Below are 17,995 nucleotides of genomic sequence, written 5' to 3'. Positions count from 1 at the left end.
TGACATGGTTTACTTGCTTATCTGCAATAAAGAAGAAATTGAATATAATGATTAAATAATTAAATAGTTACCACCAAAATGTTTTTTCAAGCTACCCCATAGTTTCAGTGGGTGAGATGATTAATTCTCATTCCAGTCTGTGTGGTATAAAAAATGGCAACTTGGGATATATCTTCAAAACATATAGCAAAGGCCTTTTAATAAAAAAGGGAAAGGATATTTTTTAATAACACACTTATTCCAGCCCATTTTAAGACAAGTATGTTACTGAAACCAAGTTTAATGACAAAAAGCAGCAGTCTAGTCCTGGTCATTTGACTTTAATTACTGTATTTTTCAGCGTATAAGACGCACTTTCCCCCTAAGAAGAGTAAAAATCTAGTGCGCTTTATACACTGAATACAGCATTTTTGGTCTCCCGAAACCACACTCCCTTCACAAAAATGGATATGCAGAGGGTTTGAAAGGCCTGCAAAGTGCTCCTGGGAGCTGGGGAGGGCAAAAATGGGCCATTTTTTGCTTGTTTTTGCCCCCCAGCCCCTAAGAGCACCGTACAAGCCTCCCAAAGCCTACGCATGCCCTGTTTTTCACAGAGTGCAAAAACTTTTTTAAAAATCTACTTCTTCAAAATCTTGGTGCATCTTATACTCCAGTGCGTCTTATAGTCCAAAAATATGGTAAAACTGTCCTTGTATAAAAGTACTGGAAGAAACCTACTTAATTATATACCACCAAATGTTAATCGTATTGTATAGCTAAATGTTTAATGGTTTTTCTGAAGTTAGCAGCTTTGATGAATTGTTGCCAAATATGTGGATGTGTGATGGTCATCACATATTAAAAAAAATTACCTAGCCCTTCTGAATGTTTTATTAATGAGGAATTGTCATTTTCTCTTAGAATCATAGGGTTGGAAGAGACTTTAAAGGTCTTCTAGTCCAACCCCCTGCCAAATTATTATTCCATCCTGGACAAATGGTTGTCCTGTCTTTTCTTGAAGACCTCTGGTGATTGAGTACCCACAATTTCTGCATCTGGGTTGCTTTGGGTTTTTTTTTTTTGTTCGTTTTCAATTCAACTACTGAAGAATGCAATTCTACCATTGGTTTCAACAGGGCTCCTGTCTATGCTGATCCATGTTCATAAATCAAAATTAATAATGAATGAATAAATAAATGAATACCATAGGCTGCCCAGAACTCCCATTATGTTTTAAAATAGATTCAGTAGATTTCAGAGCTGCTTCAGCCATGTTACTCTCGTCTTACTCTTAAAAAAGAAGAATCACAAACGTTATAGTACTGGCTTCAAACTGAACCACAAATCTTTCCCACAATTTCCCTGACAGATTTTCCTGAAAAGAAGATTGCTGATTGCTGAATGCAAGCTTTGAAAAGACATTGATTTTCTGGAACATTTTTGTCTGTTTTCAGACTTGGATCTGAGGAATCTGTTGCCTTGGTGGAATATTTATGCCTAAAGGAGGACAGGATGAATATAATTTGTCAGTTTTCCTGGACTTTGCAGACACTCCCGGCAGAGTGAACCAATCATGTCAGGGACAGGCCACAGGGTTTTCTGGTTGCTGCCATAGAAGCATAGAGTCATTTTACCTTCCATACCATACTTTGAGATCCATGCTTGCAAAGGACTGTTTTAAGAATGATTTGAGGTACATTTTAGAGGCCGAGAGGCTGGTTTTTAAAATTTGCATTGAATATTATTAGGCTAAGCCTTCTTATATATATTTTCCTCATTCTCCTCGTTGGTGTAGTCCAGGGGTGTCTAACACAATTTCATTGAGGGCAGCATCAGGGTTGTGTTTGACCTCGGGGGGTGGGGCATGGCCAGGGTGGGCATAGCCAGCTCAACGTCACTCATGTTGGGGACATCTTTGGTGGCCCATGCGCTCTGTCAGGGAAAATGAGCTCCCGAGCTTCATTTCCGGCTGTAACAGCCTCCTGCAACTCTCTGCCAGCAAAAACGGAGCCCAGGAGGGCTGCACACAGTCGTTGTGAGGTCTGTTTTCAGCTACGATGGCCTCCTGCAACCCTCTGCCAGTGAAAATGGAGTCTGGGAGGTCTAAAAACAGGTCTATAAATTCTATACCAACTTCATAATCTTTCTTTCTTTCTTTCTTTCTTTCTTTCCTTCCTTCCTTCCTTCCTTCCTTCCTTCCTTCCTTCCTTCCTTCCCTCCCTCCCTCCCTCCCTCCCTCCTTCTATACTTCCTGCAATCACGGCAGCAGAGGGGTAACAATGTCTCTCCTCACTGATGACCAGAAATAATCTCTTCAAAAGCTTTTTTAAAAAGCCCAACTCTAAACAAACACAGAATGTCATCCACAGGAAAACGAGTGAAATAGGAAAACAAGTGAATAGAGAAAAGACTGGACTTGGAGAGAAAAAAAGAGAAGAGAAGACTTTGTGGAAAACAAAGTTTTACTTGGATGCAAAGTTTATTCTGAGTTCAGCGGAGTAGCGCGCTGTCACAACTCTGTTGGAAAGAAAGGAGCCCTTTCCTTTGTTATGCTGAACAGATTGGAGACAAATCACAGCCACTCTACATTTATTATCTTTTTCTTTTCCCTATATCAACGGAGCTCTCTTTAATTTTACAATATCAATTGTATAGTTCTTTTTGCCATTAACTGTGCATACTTTCAAAGATATAATTGCAAAACGAAAAAGCCATTTTTTCTCTCTTGTATATTGTATATCTCCAAGATATACAATTTTTTTTCTTTTCAGCTGAGATTCTTTTAGCTTTTATTCATCTATCATTTTTTAAATATATCCATGGATTACAAACTATATCTTAAGACATTTAAAATCTACTTCGACATTAGTTACAGGGACAATTAAGAACTCCTAGAAGTAAGGAGAAATTTCCTGATGGTGGGAACAATTAACTGGCTTCCTTCAGAAGTTGTGGGTTCTCCATCACTGAAAGTTTTTAAGAAGAGATTGGACAGACATTTGTCCTGAATGGTAGGATCTCCTACTTGGACAGGATTTTGGGCCAGAAGACCTCCAAGGTCCCTTTCAACTCTGCAATTCCCTCCCTCCCTCCCTCCCTTCCTAAAACCTTTAATAAATTTATTTATTTATTATTTATGGCTCATGCCCATAAATAATCTATATGTCCACAAAGAGTCCAAATGCCCATTACAAGCAAACTAAAAGTATATTTGAGGATATACTGTACGTTTAGCTTGGGAGCCCTCTTTTCATTTACCATAAACTGCCTTCCTGTTACAGCTATCCCTGTCAAAGGCAAAATCCACAACAATGCCTTTTCTGTTCTATCTCTTCATAGAACTGCATTTCTTAAAAATCAAAAAGCTGAAAATGGCTTTCGAGAAGAAGTGTCATGAAAATAGCCAAGGAATTGTGTTTGCAGCCTGGGTTTGGATTTCGTAGATACAAACTTAGAAATAATTGCTATACTGGAATGTAAGTAAAAAGATGGACCACTTTCAATGGCCTTTCACCCTTTTATTTTTATTTTTAATACATTGATCAGGACAGCTCTTCAAAGAGAGGATACCTTTAGAGGAATTCCCACTATAAAATGAATAGCCATTTCTCCAAGAATTTCCAAGGGTCATTTAATAATGAAATAAAATAAAAGCTCCACAATGAGAATAAGAGAAAGAGAAAAAAAAAAGAGAGAGAAGAAATCAAATTTAAGCCTAATAATTGGAAAAGAAATTCTGGATTCTGACATCAATTAAATCAGGCTTAAGAATTAAGAACCATCAGTTCCTCTCTTGTTGTGCTAATGAAAGTCATTTGGCTACATAAATCTAGCCAGATGACATGTTATATTTTCCTGGACGAGGATGAAGCTACAGGCGGAAGAGATTCCATTTGAATACCCTTGATAACATAGGGAAAACAGTGGCCAGGAAAAAATGGCAGAGAGGCAATAATGGGAAATAGCTTTTCCTATATAAGAAGCACACAAAAACACATAAACATATCTTTTCATCATTCTCCAAAATGCAAAAAATATGAGCAAGGGTGTCAAACTAAAGGCCCAGGGCCCAGATATGGCCTGCAGGGTGCTTAGACCTTGTGGGGATTGTGGGAAACTGAAACATTATAGGATTATATCATGATCTCTGGTGTTTAAAAGGCTTAGACAGGAGAATTACATATTTTGAGGAGGCCTTGTTTACTTATAATCCCTTGCCTGCCTGTCTGCCTGCCTGCCTGCCATATGCCTTCTGAAGTTCGTTTAGTACATCCCAGCAAGTCACCATCGGTTATATGGAAGGCTGCCATGCTGCTGCATGTTTCACCCATGTATTACACTTACCAATTAATCTGCTACACTTTGATTTGGCCAGTTTGTCAAAGCGCAATACAAGAGCTGTAAATGTATCTAAGTTTCCTCTGCTTCAATATTTCAGATTGTGGATACTTTCAGTGAGATGGTGTTTTTTTCATTGCCTTGACATGGTGAAGGCTGCCACTTTTTGATAATTGCATGAGGGATGGGTTCCTGCCAGCATTACTACAGGTTCAGCGCACAAAAATTTTTGTGCACCTAAAAAGGTCTGTGCATGAGCACAACATTAGAAAAGGAAAAAAAAAGTACATTTTTTCAATGAAGATTGTTCTGCCCATGTGCAGAACAGAAAATCAAGATGGCACCACCAAGGATCGAACCGGTTTGGGTGTGTGTCCGGCAGAGTTACTACCTACTCGGCTGAACCGGTAGGAACCCACCTCTGAATTGCAGCCTAAGAACAGCAGGAGCAGTATATAAATTTGGAAAATCCGCACGTTGGCAAAATTCCCATTTGTTGATTGCAAAAGCTGGTGTGGCCTTTTGCATTTGACAGATGGGACTCCATACATACATCACCACACTGATACATCAAATCCTCCCTGGTTCTTGGACACAACTTGATGCACATGAAAGCCAACACTAGCTGAAGAATTCGCACCTGTGATTTCACATGGTGCTTATATAAGCATCATAAACATGAAAGGTTTTCTGCGACGATGCCTTTCAAAGAACAACAACTCCCTATCCCAGGTCCTTGGGAAGGACTTGATGGCAAACTCTGGGTTTGGTGTCCAGCCCTGGTAGAGGGGAACCACTTGTCAAACCCTGAACCCTGAGTTTGCCATACTTGGAGGGGGAAGGAATCCCTGCACTGGTGATGGGTGGTGGGAGTCTGGAAGCTGCAGCAGCAAGCATCTATTCCACGAAGTGAGTTGAGAAGCAGCTGTTCAGTGTTCAGTGAGCCAATGATCAGCTGTTTGGCAGGGAGCGAGCCAATGATCAGCTGTTCAGCAGGGAGGTGGGGAACTGCGAGACCAGAAGCCTGCCAGGATTCTAGGTGGAGGCAATAAGCATCTGATCGGCAGGAGCGAGCTGACAATCAGCTGTTCGTCAGGGCAGCAAATCAGCAAAGGGCATCTAATCGGCCCAGCCAATGAACAGCTGAGAGGGATGAGGGAAGACTGTGGCAGCGGAGGGGCGTGGCTCGCCCAGTTGAAATGCACTGGGAGGCAGAAGCTCCCAGTGCTGACTTTACGTTTGGTTTTGGAACTCATTGAATGCCAGAGTCTGGCTCATTAAATCCAGTAAGCCCCAAAACACATGGCGTCTTATTGCTGGTTAAGGTCCAGAGCTCCGACCATTGAGACTTGATAGTTGGATAAAAAATGCCAGATCCAGTCTAAACATCTGGCTGACTGTGCAATGAACCATAATAATTATATGACCAACACTCAGCATGTTTTTTAAAAAGAGAGCAATAAGGCTCAGCCTAAGTATTAGTTTGCAAAAGCAATCTATAAATCAGATTATTTTGCAAGGAGGGGAAAAAAAAGATTGCTATGTGAATAACATTAGATGTCATTTGTCAGCAAAATCAGCAATATGTTAATGGGTGTGAAAATCAAGAATAAGAATACCAGAGCTTACACCATGTTGCATTGTCCTCCAGATAGTCCTCTAGGAAGCAGGAGAGAAAAGAAAAAAGAGGGAAAAATCAAGACAAAGTGTTAGGTTACAGGAAGCAGAGAGCCGCAAAAAGGATAATGTATCAGTATCAGCAAACTACAAGTAGTCCTTGACTTACAACAGTTCATGTAGCAATTGTTTGAAATTACATTGGCACTGAAAAAAGTGACTTATAACCATTTTTCGCACTTATGACCATTGCAGCATCCCCATGGTCACGGGATCAAAATTCAAATGCTCGGCAAAAACTTGTTCATATTTATGACCGTTGCACTGTCCAGGAGCCACGTGATCCCCCTTTGCGACCTTCTGACAAGCCAATAGGGAATCCAGATTCATTTAACGACCGTGTTACTAATTTGACAACTGCAGTGATTCAGTTTAATAAATGTCTCACTTAGCGACATATATTTGGGGCTCAATTGTGGCCATAAGTCGAGGACTACCTGTACTGTGAATGAAGTTTAATTATACATGCTGTGATGGACAATATACACATATCCAATCAGACTTTTGAATCAGAGTTGGTATTCAGCAGGTTCTGACCAGTTCTGGAGAACCGGTAGCGGAAATTTTGAGTAGTTCGGAGAACTGGTAAATACCACCTCTGACTGGCCCCGCCCCCATCTATTCTCTGCCTCCCGAGTCCCAGCTGATCAGGAGGGAATGGGGATTTTGCAGTATCCTTCCCCTGGAGTGGGGTGGGAATGAAGATTATACAGTATCCTTCCATTGCCACGCCCACCAAGCACGCCCACCAAGCCATGCCATGCCCATCAAGCCACACCCACAGAACCAGTAGTAAAAAATTTTGAATCCCACCACTGTTTAGTACTACGCTAAACTCTTTAAAAGCATTTTAAGTGCATGTTTTTGTTTTTTTTCTCTATTCAATTTTCAAGAACTATTGAATGCAAAGCCTGTTTATCATATTATAATTGCCAGCATTACTAACCATATCTTTGTCATTCATTACTTTTGCTTGGTTCAGTAAGTCTGATCCTACTGGATTTTTCCAAGACTCTTCAGCCATAAATAGGCATTAAAAAAAAAAGACTGAAAATTTCTCTGAATATTTTGCTTTCCATACTAATTTTATATAGCAATAGCACTGAGACTTATACACTGCTTCACAGTGCTTTACAGCCTCCTCTAAACGATTTACAGAGTCAGCCAGGGGTGAAATACTTCCAGTTCGAACCAGTTCGCCCAAACTGGTAGTAAAAAAAAAGCTATCGGTTGGCCCGAACCGGTAGTAAAAAATGCTACCGGTTTGGGCAAACCAGTATTTCCGATGATCAGCTGTGACGCACAATTTATATTAGCTAGAAAGCAGGATTTCCTGCTTTCTAGCTAATCTAAATTGCATGGCACAGTGGATTTCCCCCCCTCCACCTAACTGTTCTACTTACATTTGCTGGCGCGCTTGGTAGCAGGCTCCGCCCACCCGCCCGAACATCATCACATCCGTTTTTGACGTTGTGTTCATGTGCGGAAGGTCCTGCGCATGTGTGGAGGTGGCGTGTGTGAGCGGAGCGCGCCTCTCACATTTGCAAACTGGTAGTGAAGGTAAGTAGATTTCACCCCTGGAGTCAGGCTATTACTCCCAAAAATCTGGGTCCTCATTTTACCGACTTCAGAAGGATGGAAGGCTTAGTCAACCTTGAGCCAGTGAGAATCAAATTGCTGAACTGTTGGCAGTTGGCAGTCAGCAGAATTGCATTCTAACCCATCGTGCCACCAGGGCTCAGTATAAATGGAACATGTGTGTGTCCTTGCCTTCTACTCATGCAAGTTGGAAGGCACATGCATGTGCTCGCCCACAATCTCGATGCGGTCAGCAGAAGTATTCCTGCAGTATTGCATTCTAACCACAGTGCCACCACAGTTCTTTATGCCACATATAACTTGAGAGACTTTTAGATCCGTGGCCCACCCCCAACCTTTTGGGCACCAGGGATCGGTTTCATGGAGAAAGGTTTTTCCGTGGACCGAAGGGGGTGTGGTTTCATGTAGTGCCTGCATTCCGTGGATGGGGCTTGTTTGCACAACCCAGTTTGTGACATGTCGCGTCCCAGTGCGCGTCCACCGACCGGGGGTTGGAGATCCCTGTTTTAGATGATATTCTGATGCTTTGATGATAAATATATTTCTCAATTGATTTTAAACATGCTACTTTGTATTGGAATGTATAGGTCAGGGGTGTCCAAACTTGGGAACTTTAAGACTTGTGGACTTCAACTCCCACAATTCACAGCTCTGCTGGCTGGGGAATTCTGGGAGTTGAAGTCCACAAGTCTTAAAGTTCCCAAGTTTGGACACCCCTGGTATAGGTAGTCCTTGACATACAACAGTTCATTTAATGACCATCCAAAATTACAATAGCACTGAAAAAGGTGACTTATGACTGTTCTTCATACTTATATGGCCATTGCAACATCCCCAAGGTTATGAGATCAAAACTCAGAGACTTGCCAAAGGACTCATATTTATGATGGTCGCAGTGTCCTAGGGGTCATGTGATCCTCTTTTGTGACCTTATGATGAGCAAAGTCAATGGGGGCACTAGATTCATTTAATGACCATCTTATTAAATTAACAACTGCAGTGACTCACTGTGGCAGGAAAGGTTGTAAAATGGGACAAAATTCACTCAACAAACGCTTTGCTTAGAAATGTTGAGCTCAGCTCTATTCGTAAATGGAGGACTTCCTGTATTAGGATGAGCCTATAAAATCCAACTTGACAGTATATGATAAAAGTGTAAGACCATTTCTTTTTAAAGTCGTTTTGTTAGGGCTGTTCTGTCTCAGTCAATAGTTTTTGTCCTTTTCTTCAGTATAAACACAATCCCCTCCTCAAACAATGAGTAAATAATCAAAATATTACTGGTTGAAACCTGTTTATGTTGGCCTATATTGTTATTGAAGAGCCAAATACTGCTGATTAATTGCATAATTGTTCTTATCGAATTTAAATTCTAGATTGCCCATTTCACTTATACCCATTATGGAATAGAAGATGATGTATATGACATTTTCACAAAAACTCCCATCTACGTATTGACCAGATGTTTTGCTACTTAACTCCATGAAGATAACTATATCTCATGTTTCTTAGATCACACTTATACCTGATAGTAACTGGACTGCGAGACTCATAAAATTATTTGTGGTCCAGATCTCGCCTATTTATGTCATCAAAGTGCTGGGAATGAGGGCTTCAAATTAGAATTAGAATTTGAAAGCTGAGATTCTTGGCTTTTTAAACTCTTAAAACCCCACAGGAAGTGGCTTATTGAATCAATGACTGAGGCCTGGCTTAACCAGCCAAATGAAACATTCATATGCAGAAATTTAAATTCCTCTCTATTGCAATATGCTTTGGACAACAACAAGAAAGGAGAAACAGTGGATTCTAGATGGACATTGCAAATTAAGGCTTGATATTTCTCAGACTATTCTAGCAAAGCAGCCTTTAAGCTTTCTTCAAACTCAGATTGATACTTTACCTCAGACAAACTCTTCAAGTGGACCAAATAAAAACATACCAGAAGTGTCAAACTCGCATCGTCACAGCGGCATCACATGATGTATTGGGACTCCCCCCCTCACTAAACTGGGCATGGCCAGCACATGATGCATCCGGCCTGCGGGCCACGAGTTTGACAGCCCTGGTCTATACTGACCCGCAGTAATTCTCCATATTCTTACTAATTAAAATGAGAAAGACACAAGTGATATACATACATCAAATACCATGTTATCAGTGGTGGGATTCAATTTTTTTTACTACCGGTTCTGTGGGTGTGGCTTGGTGGGCGTGGAATGGCTTGGTGGGCGTGGCTTGATGGGCATGGCAGGGGAAGGATACTGTCAAATCTGCATTCCTTCCCCACTCGGGGGAAGGTTACTGCAAAATCCTCATTTTCTCCCAATCAGCTGGGGCTTGGGAGGCAGGGAATAGATGGGGGGCAGAGCCAGTCAAAGGTGGTATTTACCGGTTCTATGAACTACTCAAAATTTCCACTACTGGTTCTCCAAAACTGATCAGAACCTGCTGAATACCACCTCTGCATGTTATCCATCTGTCTGTTCTGCTCAGGTCTTCTGTAGGTGATCATGTACTAAAGAAATGGGTGCATGTGAGAGCTAGGATCCTCTCTCCTTGTGTTACTCCCAGTGTTATTGAGAGTCTTTAGGGCAGGGGTGTCAAACTCATGGCCAGCGGGCTGGGTGCATCATGAGCCGACCACGACCACCCCTGGTTTAGCGAAGGGGGAAAAAGTTGTGATACATCACCTGATGAAAAAGTGATACCGCGAGTTTGACACCCTTGCTCTAGGGAAACTATGCAATATCATAATGGAGAGTAGTCCTAAATGAAGTTCCATGCATCCATTCATTTGACTGGATGGAAGGGAGGGGACAACAACTATGTCCTTCATCAGCTCTCCATATGCATTTTCGTATGTCCAAACTTTACAAGGTTACTCCATGAGCAAGATGTCCAAGGCCCTTCCAACCCTACGATTCTAAGTGGAAAGTAGGGCATTCAAAGGCAAAACCTGGAAAGACCAAGAGTGATAGGAAGAAAGAAAAAAGGGGAAAAATAGTCCTGATGTCATATCTGTTTATCTACCATGTTTTCCCCAAAACAAGACAGGGTCTTATTTTCTTTTAACCCCCAAAATAAGCACTTGGCCTTATTTTGGGGGAGGTCTTATTATTTTTGAGGTGCAAGAGATGGTGAGCGTGGTTACCTCATGGCTACTGCTGTTTTGCAATATTTCCAGGGAGGGCTTATTTTTGGGGAAGGGCTTATTTTTGGGGAAGGGCTTATTTTAGTGCATGTGCTCAAAAGCCCAATTGGGCTTATTATCCAGGGAGGTCATATTTTCAGAGAAACAGCGTATGCAGGAAAAAAACAACCCCACATCTTCATTTTTCCTGCCTTTGCATGTGTATGTGTGTGCATGTACCTTTGAGGCAGTCTTGACTCATCCTTGATTAATCCCATTATTACTTGGTGAGACTTTCAAAAGTGGCAAGCTCTTTCCTCCTTCCTAGGGCCCAAGGTCACCCATCTGGCTTTGTGCCTATGGTGCTACTGGAACTCATGGTCTCTCAGCTTCTAGATTGGTATCCTACCCACCATAACAAACTAATACCCTTTCCTGCCCTTTCCTACCTTATTTCCCATTGTTGGGCTAACATTTCTGATAGTTTGCTTTCTATCTGACTGAAATCATCTGTGTGTATGTGTGTGTATTGAGGGAGGAGGGCTCCAAATACCAAGATTTCTAATCTGGCTGGAAGCTTGATTAGAATAGAATAGAATTCTTTATTAGCCAAGTGTGATTGGACACGCAAAGAATTTGTCTCTGCTGCATAGTATCTTGTAGAGAATGTGCAGTTTAACAACTGACAAAGGCAAGGGACCTTTTTAACAGCTAACTTTACAACTGCTGCCTTTATCATTTCTTTCACAACCAATTTAAGATCTTAAAGCAGTTTAAAATCTGGAAATCTGGAAAGAGAAGGGAAAACATTCCTTTTCTGTTTCTCCAATTGCTGAAATTGACCCACTTTATCTGTGTTTTAGCTTTGTCGCAGGCCTGGTCCTTCCAACCTAATTGTCTTCTCAGAAGGTTCAGTGCAGGTCATCTACAGGTGCATGGTATTTTTTTTCCTTACCTGACCTCAACAATCTGAAAATCTTTGTCTGAGATGGTCAGCTAAATAACATTTTTAAAACCATTTTTAGTTCGATCTCAAACATTCATGATTGATAGCAGTTTCCCCAATCGGGTGTCCTCCAAAAAGGTTGGTTTAAAGCTCCCAAGACATCCCAAGTCAACATGAAATAGTACCAGGCTGAAAAATGGTAAAGATGCCGATTTATGAAGTAGGATTGCATAAGTATTATTTCTACTGTGCATTTTTTTTCCATCTCTGTGTGTATTGATTTCTTTATCGGTGTGTTTTTATTACAGGTTTCAATTGATTTATTATGCCTCTACTTGTCTCTTTGAAGATGTTTTATTTGCACAGAAAAATGATCAATACATTCATAAGTAAACATGAACAGCAAGCTTTAAGCTCGCCCCTCGTAGCCTATCCCAAAGAAAAATGGAAAAATGCAGCTAATTGGGAAGACTGTTCATCTGTCTGCTGTTTCTGCAGAAATGCAAAAATGAATCTGGTAGAGTCAGGGAGAGATAAATGTTCCCCTAAAATGTAATGGCATTGCACAGAATAGATGGTCTTGCAGTGAAATTTGCTGAGGGCTGGAGATCCAAGAATGAGTCTTTACAATTTCTGAGATCCTGAGTTCAATCAGAATAGAGCTGGAAGGGACTTTGGAGGTCTTCTAGTCCAACCCCCTATTCAAGCAGGAGACTCTATACCTTTCAAACAAGTGGCTATCCAGTTTCTTCTTAAAAACCTCTAGTGACGAAGCACCAACAACCTCTGAAGGCAACCTGTTCCACTAGTTAATTGCTCTCACTGTTGGGAAGTTGCTCCTTAATTCCAGGTTGTTTTCTCCTTGATTGTTTTCCATCCATTGTTTCTGTCCTCTGGTGCTTTAGAAAAATAAGTTGGCCCCCTCCTCTTTGTAGCAGCCCCTCAAATATTGAAATACTGCCATTGTGTCACCCCTAGTCCTTTTTTTCACTAGACTTGCCAAACCCAAGTCCTGCAACTGTTCTTCATATGTTCTAGTCATCAGCCCTTTAATCATTTTAGTTGCTCTTCTTTGCACTTTTTCCTTGAAGTCTCAACATCTTTTTGTAGAATGGTGAGCAAAACTGGATGCATTGTTCCAGGTGTGATGTTAGTAAGGCTCTGTAAAGCGATACCAATACAGTAGAACCTCTGGTCACAAACGCTTCCGACCATGACCAAATCGGGTTCCCACCAAAAAATTCACATTTTTTTTCTGCAGCCGATTTCCCCTTCCACATCATTTTTTAAAGCATCAAATTTCCAAAATTAGGTTTGGGTCACGACCAAATTGGTTTGTGACCAAAGTTATGGAATGAATTATGGTCATGACCAGAGGTTCTATTGTACGTGATTTTGACTCTATGCCTTTGTTTATACAACTAAAGATTGTTAGCTTTTTTGGCTACTGCCACACACTGCTGTTGCTCTAAAATGTTTGTTTCCCCCCGCCACTCTCAGCCCCCTCCTCGATATAAAATGCTTATAGCCCAATTCTGCACAATTACCCCATCCAGTTGTGGGATTCAGCCAGTTTGCACCTATTCGGGAGAACCGGTTGTTAACTTTCTAAGCAGTTCAGAGAACCAGATGTTGGAAGACATCTTATTTTGTTTTTTTCCACTGAACAGGGCTAATCCTGTAAGGAAGGCAGGAAGGAAGGAAACATTCTGGTGTTGTTTCTAGCCTAATCTTTATTGCCCTGCTTACAGAAACTGCCTCTCCGGTTAACCCTTATTACATTGTAACAGCTAAGGCGAAGTGCCCATCAACCTGAGTGATGTTGAGTTGGTTGGCCATGCCTATATGGTCACATGACCACTGCCTACCCAGCTGGTCATTGGGGCAGAGAACCAGTTGTTAAATTATTTGAATCCCACCACTGACCCCATCCCATAATGTTGGCTCACCATAAGAATTTATGATAGTTCAACTCACTCTTGTTGGCTGAAATGTCTAATGAATGTATTGAAGTTGGTCCATTTGTGTTGGCCTTTTTCAGCTTTCTAAAATGCATTTCAAAAATATTTCCTTCCTTGCAGGAGAACAGTTTAATGGCACTCTTGCAAATGTCCCCGGTAGAGACATGAAAGGTTCAAATTCTATTTTATAGCTTGGTTTTGAGACTAGCAAGGTCAGACAGCATATTAGGAGTGTATTTTTATATTGGTAAAACATTTTGGGATAGTTGTTTTGTTTTTTGCTTTTCCCCAAAGGACCTTTTCTTTTTTTAATTTAATGCTGCTAAAATCAAGGTTTTTGGAATCGTTCTCCATCATTTTGAAGAGAAAGAGCTGAACCAGTGGGTTGAAACAACAAGGAAACAGATGTAGGGTAGACATTAGGATAAATTTTCTGATGGCAATTGCTATCAACGGGTGAAAGAAGAAATAAGCTGTTTCATGTTTTCGTTCCAGCTCTTCAAAGAGAGACTGGATAGCCCCCTGTTCAAAATATTGTATGAAATTCTTCACTCAGCATGGATTGGACAAGATGACCTGAGATATCTCTGATTCTGTGGTTCGGTACAGTAGTTCCAAGAAGGCAATATTCTCCCTGCATAAGTATGAAAACAATGCTACCTTTCACATGCACTTACAATGCACCTCTGCAAGTCTTCGTTGAGTATCTAGAGCAGGGGTGTCCAAACTTGGAAACTTTAAGACTTGTGGACTTCAATTCCCAGAATTCCCCAGCCAGCTGGCTGGGGAATTCTGGGAATTGAAGTCCACAAGTCTTAAAGTTTCCAAGTTTGGACACCCCTGATCTAGAGGATAGAATAGAATAACAGAATTGGAAGGGACCTTGGAGGTCTTCAAGTCAATCACACTGCGTAGGCAGGAAACCTTATATAATTTCAGACAAATGGTTGTTCAATCTCTTCTTAAAAAATTCCAGTGTTGGAGCATTCACAACTTCTGGAGGCAAGTTGTTCCATTGATTAATTGTTCTGTCAGGAAATTTCTTACTTTCAGTTGCTTCTCTCCTTGATTAGCTCCAGGTGCTTTGGAGAATAGCTTGACTCTCCCTGCTTTTTGGCAGCCCCTGATATATTATAGAACACTGCTATCATGTCACCCTGAGTCCTTCTTTTCATTAAACTAGACATACCAAATCCCTGCAATCATTCTTTATATGTTTTAGCCTCCAGTCCCTTAATCATCTTTGTTGCTCTTCTCTGTACTCTGTCTAGAGTCTCAACATCTTTTTTACATCGTGGCGGCCAAAACTGGATGCAGTATCCAAGTGTGGCCTTACCAAGGCATTATAAAATTGTATTAACTCTTGATTCTATTCCTCTGTTTATGTAGCCTAGAACTGTGTTGGCTTTTTTGGCAGCTGCAGCACACGGCTGGCTCATATTTAAATGATTGTCCACTAGGACTCCAAGATCCCGCTCACAGTTACTACTTAAGTTACTATTTTTAAAAAAGCCTTAAAAAGCCTCCCCCACCACCACAAAGGATGGTTGTGGTGGTGGAATCTTTTTTCTAAGAGGTAAAAAAAAAAAGGAATAAACCACAGTTGAAAACTGATTGCCAAACACCATTGCCTATGCTTAATGTAGTTATAAAACAAGGTTTCTTGTCTTATCTTGTATGAAATGTGGATTCCTTAATTAAACTTTATCAGAGAGAGATGCATTATGCACATGGACACTTAACAACAATAAGTGCTTATTTAATGATGAGCAGAGCACTAAAACAGAATCTATTGTAAAGTTAATTGGGAATTGAAATGATTGCACTTTAATGTGACAAGCAGGGGATTACTTATTTCAGTAGTCGGTATGTGCCATTTTCTCCCAAAAGGGGGGAAAAAATCTGTCAAATTGCTCTTCTCATGTTTTCTCTTAAGAGTAACATATTATGTATTGGAAATGCATGTTTTGCAACTACACTGCTTTAAGTCTGCCACCTGCCCCGTCTGGCCTTTTGATCTCTGATTGATCCCTCAATTCATGCAATGGCCAAAAGAGGGATGAAGAAGAAATCTGACATGGACTTTGTGGAAGGGATTTGGAGCCAGCTGCTCCAAGGGACAGCCTGGCCTACCCAAAGGCTGTGAAGCAAGTCGGAGCTCCTCACAACTCTCTTGCCCATTTGTGAACGACTGCGAAAAAGAATATGTGTCTGAAAATGGCACACAAAAGATATATTGGTGTCGTTATGGTGTCATGTCTTTCCTTTGGCACCTTCACAAAATCAGTGGGAGGATCAACTTTCAAAATAACGATCTTTCAATTTTAACCAGAAAGAGGTTCAACCAGGTAGTCCTCGACTTATGACCACAATTGAGCCCAACATTGATGTTGCTAAGTGAGAAATTTGTTAAGTGAGCTTTGCCCATTTGACGACCTTTCTCGCTACATTTGTTAAGTGAATCACGGCAGTTGTTAAATTAGTCACACGGTTGTGAAGTGAATTTGGCTTCCCCATTGACTTTGCTGGTTAGAAAGTTGTAAAAGATGATCACATAACCCCAGGGGACATTGCAATCCTCATAAATGTGAGTTTGTTGTTAAGCATCTGAATCTAAATCACATACTGCAATGGTCATAAGTATGAAAAATGGTCATAAGTCACTTTTTCCAGAGCCGTTGTAACTTTGAATGGTCACTAAGTGAACTGTTGTAAGTCGAGGACTACATACACATCAGAAGTGTCAAACTCGATTTCATTGAGGGCCACCTCAGGGTTGTGTTTGACTTTGGGGAGCCAGATGGACATGGCTAGGGTGGGGCGTGGCCAGCTCGATGTCACTCGTGTCAGGGGCCATTGTGGTGGCCTGAGTGGCCCTCCCCAAGTTCAGTTTTCACTGGCAGAGAGTTGCAGGAGTCTATCACAGCCAAAAACGGAGCTTAGGAGGGCTACGTGCCATTTTCGCTGGCAGAAGCACGGAGGGCCGGTTCCTTCACTGTTTCCAGGGCAGCCCCATGGGCCAGATCTAAGCACCCTGTCGGCCGGATCTGGCCCCCGGGCCTTGCGTTTGACACCTCTAATGTACATGATCACAGAAGGTTACTTACCAGCCTGTCCAAGCTGGTGCCAGCAGCAGTTGTTGGTCTTTCTTCTGGGTTATAAGGTCGAAAGCGAGTGTTGAAGTTTTCAGGAATGGATCGAGAAGATCTGACGCCTGGAGCTGGTTTAGGCTGGCCACACCCTTGGAAAACCTACAGGAATAATGTTCAGTTACACACAAAAGAACCACTGAAATAAAAAATTCAATAATTCATTTTCTGACTGGATACTGAAAAACCTAGCCTACGTCACAAAGCTTGAAACATTTGAATCAGTAGATTTTTTTTTAAACTTGCTATGCAAAACTTTAGTGGATTTATTTGTTAAAGGTCATCAATCAACTGGTATGCTGTAATTTTAGAAATTTCAGTTAGCATTATCTAAATCTGAACTGCAAGCTCCTGTCTGCTGTATCAGATAGGCTTTGGTCAGGGGTGGGTTCCTGCCAACTTCGCTACCAGTTCGGCTTAAAAAATAAAATTGCGCACATGTGCTCTGCACGCATGCACATATGCACCTTAAAAGGTCTGCGCATGCACACAGAATTAGAAAAGGAAAAAAATACATTTTTCCAATGAAGATTGTTCTGCGCATGTGCAGAACAGAAAATCAAGATGGCGCCGCCAAGTATAGAACTGGTTTGGGTGTGTATCCGGCCAAGTTACTACCTACTCATCCAAACCAGTAGGAACCTACCGCTGGGCTGGGTTCATGAATGCCATGTTTGAATGGTTCTGGTTTGGTTTTCAATCCACATATAGGCTGAACAATGACTTACTAATCTCACTAGGAATGGTGCGGTGGCCTAGAGATGGAGCTGTTACCTCACAATCAGGAGGCTGTGACTTTGATTCTTGATAGAGGCAGATATCTCTCTCTCTGGGCACAATGAGAATATATCTGCTGAACAAAACTCTGCATTGGCAACAGGAAGGGCATCTGGCCAGTAAATACTCGGCTCCATTCAGACTCCACTCCACAAAGGATTATGGGATTGTAAATGAAGATGATGACCTGTTGCTCGTCTCACTATTCAGCAGATTTGTTCTGGAACTTCACAACTGCCCCATTTTACATGAAAATGCAATCTTTTTAGCAACAACTGCCTATTTCATAACCAATTTTATAATACTATACAGGAATACAAACTCAGTGGTTGAGACCTTTTTTTATAATGAACATGTTCTACTTCCTAAATAGAACAGAACTGAGCTAGGAAGTATTCAGGATAAAACCAGACAGGCTGCCATTTGTATAATCCCT

The 17,995-nt window shown here is 41.3% G+C and overlaps 1 protein-coding gene across 4 annotated transcripts in view; it reads right to left on the bottom strand.

The window, feature by feature from the left end:
• GPC6 (glypican 6) overlaps positions 1 to 17,995 on the bottom strand; it is a 926,174-nt gene that overhangs the window by 51,298 nt on the left and 856,881 nt on the right. For 2 of the 4 annotated variants that reach the window (XM_081948719.1, XM_081948720.1), the window contains exons 6-7: positions 16,741 to 16,884; positions 5,947 to 5,976 (exon numbers count right to left, since the gene is read on the bottom strand). In XM_081948719.1, the coding sequence (XP_081804845.1) occupies positions 5,947 to 5,976; positions 16,741 to 16,884 (174 nt within the window). The remainder of the gene's footprint in view (positions 1 to 5,946; positions 5,977 to 16,740; positions 16,885 to 17,995) is intronic. The other 2 variants (XM_081948721.1, XM_081948722.1) reach the window with 1 other exon arrangement.

Source organism: Natrix helvetica, assembly GCF_964273705.1.
Source record: "Natrix helvetica genome assembly, chromosome: 3".
NCBI classification, from domain to species: Eukaryota; Metazoa; Chordata; class Lepidosauria; order Squamata; family Natricidae; genus Natrix; species Natrix helvetica.
The sequence above is the reverse complement of the archived record's forward strand: the minus strand, read 5'-3'. Positions and strand labels throughout refer to the sequence as shown.